We start from the raw sequence: 3,018 nt of genomic DNA, 5'->3' as shown, positions 1-3,018 counted from the left end.
TCCACATGATTAACAGTTATTACATCCACATGGACGCAGTTAAATAAAGGACATGCAAAGTTGTGCCAAAAATACATTTAACAGGAACAGATTCAGCCTTACTGGAGGATATAATAAATAGTGTAACACATAGAGCTTTTATTCATAAACAGAAAGAATTTTCTGATGACGAGTGGCTCATCAGCCATTTTGAGGAAAAATCATTTTCAGTTTGGCACTGCTGAGCTCTGGGAGCACGACACAGCGAGCAGCCACGTGCGCCARGTGTGCACGTGCAGKAGCAGCGATTGAACTGGGGTTCCACYGGAGCTTTCCAGAGGGAGCTGGCAGACCCATCGGGACCGTGTCAGTCCACCCAAAGCWGAGTCATGACCAATGGAATCGTCTCATCCATATGATTCTAAAGGCTGAGTTATGGTCGTGCTCTGGAGCGTGCACCCTCACCGGCAGTGGAGGTGTTTCATACTTGGCGTTTAGTTGTTGTAGATTTCTCCAAAATGACACATGGAGGTACACTTTACWWCTTGTGAAAATGCTGTAAAACCAGCATCTCCYACATCATGTCACGTTATGAAAACTCTCCACTGAGACGCAGAGACTCGTTACTTAATATCAGCTATTAAATAAACAAATCTATGTTCAACCAAACATTTAAGTTCCTCTGTGTTTACAGTAATTATGGTAATAAACTCGTGCACAAAGTTAATATTTCCAGAATGGATGGATGCACCGTTTGTGCACCACAGTAGCTTCATGCGCACGCACACACACACACCGACACACAATCACTCATTCTTTGAGTGACAAATATATTTTACTCCTATTCTTATTTAGGATTTTTTTCCACACTCATATTTAATTCATTATTTTTATGACATTAGAAATAATTTCTGATCACGCAGGGATCACTCAAACGTGTCCTTCACACATGCAGGAAGTAATTTGCATCTGTTTAACATATGTTAATGAAGGCGTGTCAGGGGAGGTGTCTTATCTGCGCTCAGTTCCACATTAATTGCGACGTACAAAAGCAATGTGCGTGGATTCAGGCGTACGCATGGTTTGATGCATCTGGATTTATTTTGTGCGTACGCCGTTTTCTGGATGTGACCGTACGTCAGGTTTCAGTAAGAAATCCACGCAAGTCTTTGTTCATGAGGCCCCTGGAGTCTTAACACCAATGCGTTACTGTTCAGTTAAAATAAAATAATTTCCTTTCTGTGTTTGAAATGTTTACTTGCTTAAAATTTTAATGTAATCAGTAATGTTTTTCTTTTCTTTTGCTTTTTTATATAGGGCATATCGGGTCCTCCAGGAATTGATGGCATACCAGTAAGGCTTTAATTTATTTATGAAAACACAATTGCTTGAAATTCCTTTTTTTAAATACAGAAGAATACAGGTAAAATTTGTAGTGTTGTAAAAATGAAACGTTTGAAGTGTTGTTAAACTTGATGTATAATGACACCAAGTTTTATGTCTACAGGGTTTTATGGGTCCTGATGGTCCACCTGGTTTTCCTGGTCTAAGAGGACCTAATGGGTTCCCTGTACGTAAACAATGTTTATGTTTTTTCTCAGCTACTGTATCTCCATCTTAATGGCACATGTGATTATTTCTTTAGATTTGAATGCAGTTTGGGTTCAAACAGTAAAAGATTTATACAGATTTAGAACCCTAACAAAGACTCCGGTCATGTTTTGTAATAAGCTGGTTCAAACTAAACAAACATTTTTTTTATTACATACAGTACCACCAATAATATCAATTACTGTTTGTGTTTGATTGGTATGGAAATGTTGAGCTTCTAGAATACATTTTGTTGTTGAAATTGCAATAAATGTGTTAAAAAAACTGCAGACAAATGGATTTCCAATGTTTTGTTATATTTTAAGAGGCAGATTGAATTTAGTTTAGTTTTGGGTAATTTTTTTAATTTTTGTTCTTCATATTAACAAAAAAAAGTTTTTGTTTGTTTCAGGGGATCCCTGGTCTTCCTGGTCCCCCAGGGCCAATGGTAGGTTTAAGAATGATATTGAGTAATACATTAAATAATATGCATGCATATTTTATGAGTTGTTAAAATTTGTACAGATCTTTTCCTCATTTTTGTCCAAAATTGTAATGTTTTGTTTTAGGGGAAAAGTGGTGACATATCTCGAGGAGGGAAAGGAGACAAGGTACGATTTTGATTAAGGAAGAAGTGGAAAAAAAGAAAATGAAGGTTTTGTTCTGTAGAAAATTAGAATTTAGAAAAAGCTTTCCTGCTTATTGTTTAATGATGTGATACATCTATCTTGTTATACCTGGATGTATCAGATTCCTTAACTATAAATTAAAATCTAGTTTGACTCTAAGCTGCAATCTGAGCTGAATAAGTTATAACTGAAACAACAACAACAAAAAGCTGTTTTACCCAAATGGAGCAGTTGTCTTTATTTGTTCGAGCTCTGTCACCTGACAGTGTCTCCCAGTCTTCCTACTTTTTGCTTTATAGAGATTGAAGACTATAACTCTGTGGAATTATTTTAGTTAAGTTGTTTAGGCTTTTAACTTCTAACAAGAAATTTTTCATTCTTGCTCTTCAGGCCAGCAACACACTCCTAAAAAACTGAGGTGGATTTTTTTCTTTTGTATTTCCTCAAAATACTGTTATATTACTTCACGATACTATTGCATTATCTCAGAARACCTTTGCGTTATCTCGMAATACTTTTGCATTACCTCACAATACTTTTTGCATTATCTCGAAATAATTTTACGTTAACTCGCAATACTTTTGCCTTATCTCGTAATAATTTAGGATTATGTCACAATAACTTTGTTACCGCACAATATTTTTGCGTTACCTCGCAATATTTTTGCGTTATATCGCAATGTTATTTTTGTGTTCCCATGCAAAAGTTTGCATTTCCTCACAATATTGGGTCTCATGCAAGAACATGTTCGTATTCTTATCCTAAATTTCTCTTACTTTTGTTCGTACAAAGGGTTCGTACGAACATGTCACGTCAGATT

The 3,018-nt window shown here is 36.1% G+C and overlaps 1 protein-coding gene across 1 annotated transcript in view; it reads left to right on the top strand.

Moving 5' to 3' along the window:
• LOC106534261 (collagen alpha-6(IV) chain) overlaps positions 1-3,018 on the top strand; it is a gene marked incomplete at its 3' end in the record, with an annotated part of 44,629 nt that overhangs the window by 28,583 nt on the left and 13,028 nt on the right. Inside the window, 4 exon segments of the mRNA XM_014030839.1 lie at positions 1,297-1,332; positions 1,487-1,549; positions 1,982-2,017; positions 2,139-2,180. Of these exon segments, the coding sequence (XP_013886293.1) occupies positions 1,297-1,332; positions 1,487-1,549; positions 1,982-2,017; positions 2,139-2,180 (177 nt within the window).

The sequence above is a fragment of the Austrofundulus limnaeus genome, unplaced genomic scaffold (genome assembly GCF_001266775.1).
Source record: "Austrofundulus limnaeus strain Quisiro unplaced genomic scaffold, Austrofundulus_limnaeus-1.0 Scaffold1126, whole genome shotgun sequence".
Taxonomy (NCBI): Eukaryota; Metazoa; Chordata; class Actinopteri; order Cyprinodontiformes; family Rivulidae; genus Austrofundulus; species Austrofundulus limnaeus.
The sequence above is the reverse complement of the archived record's forward strand: the minus strand, read 5'-3'. Positions and strand labels throughout refer to the sequence as shown.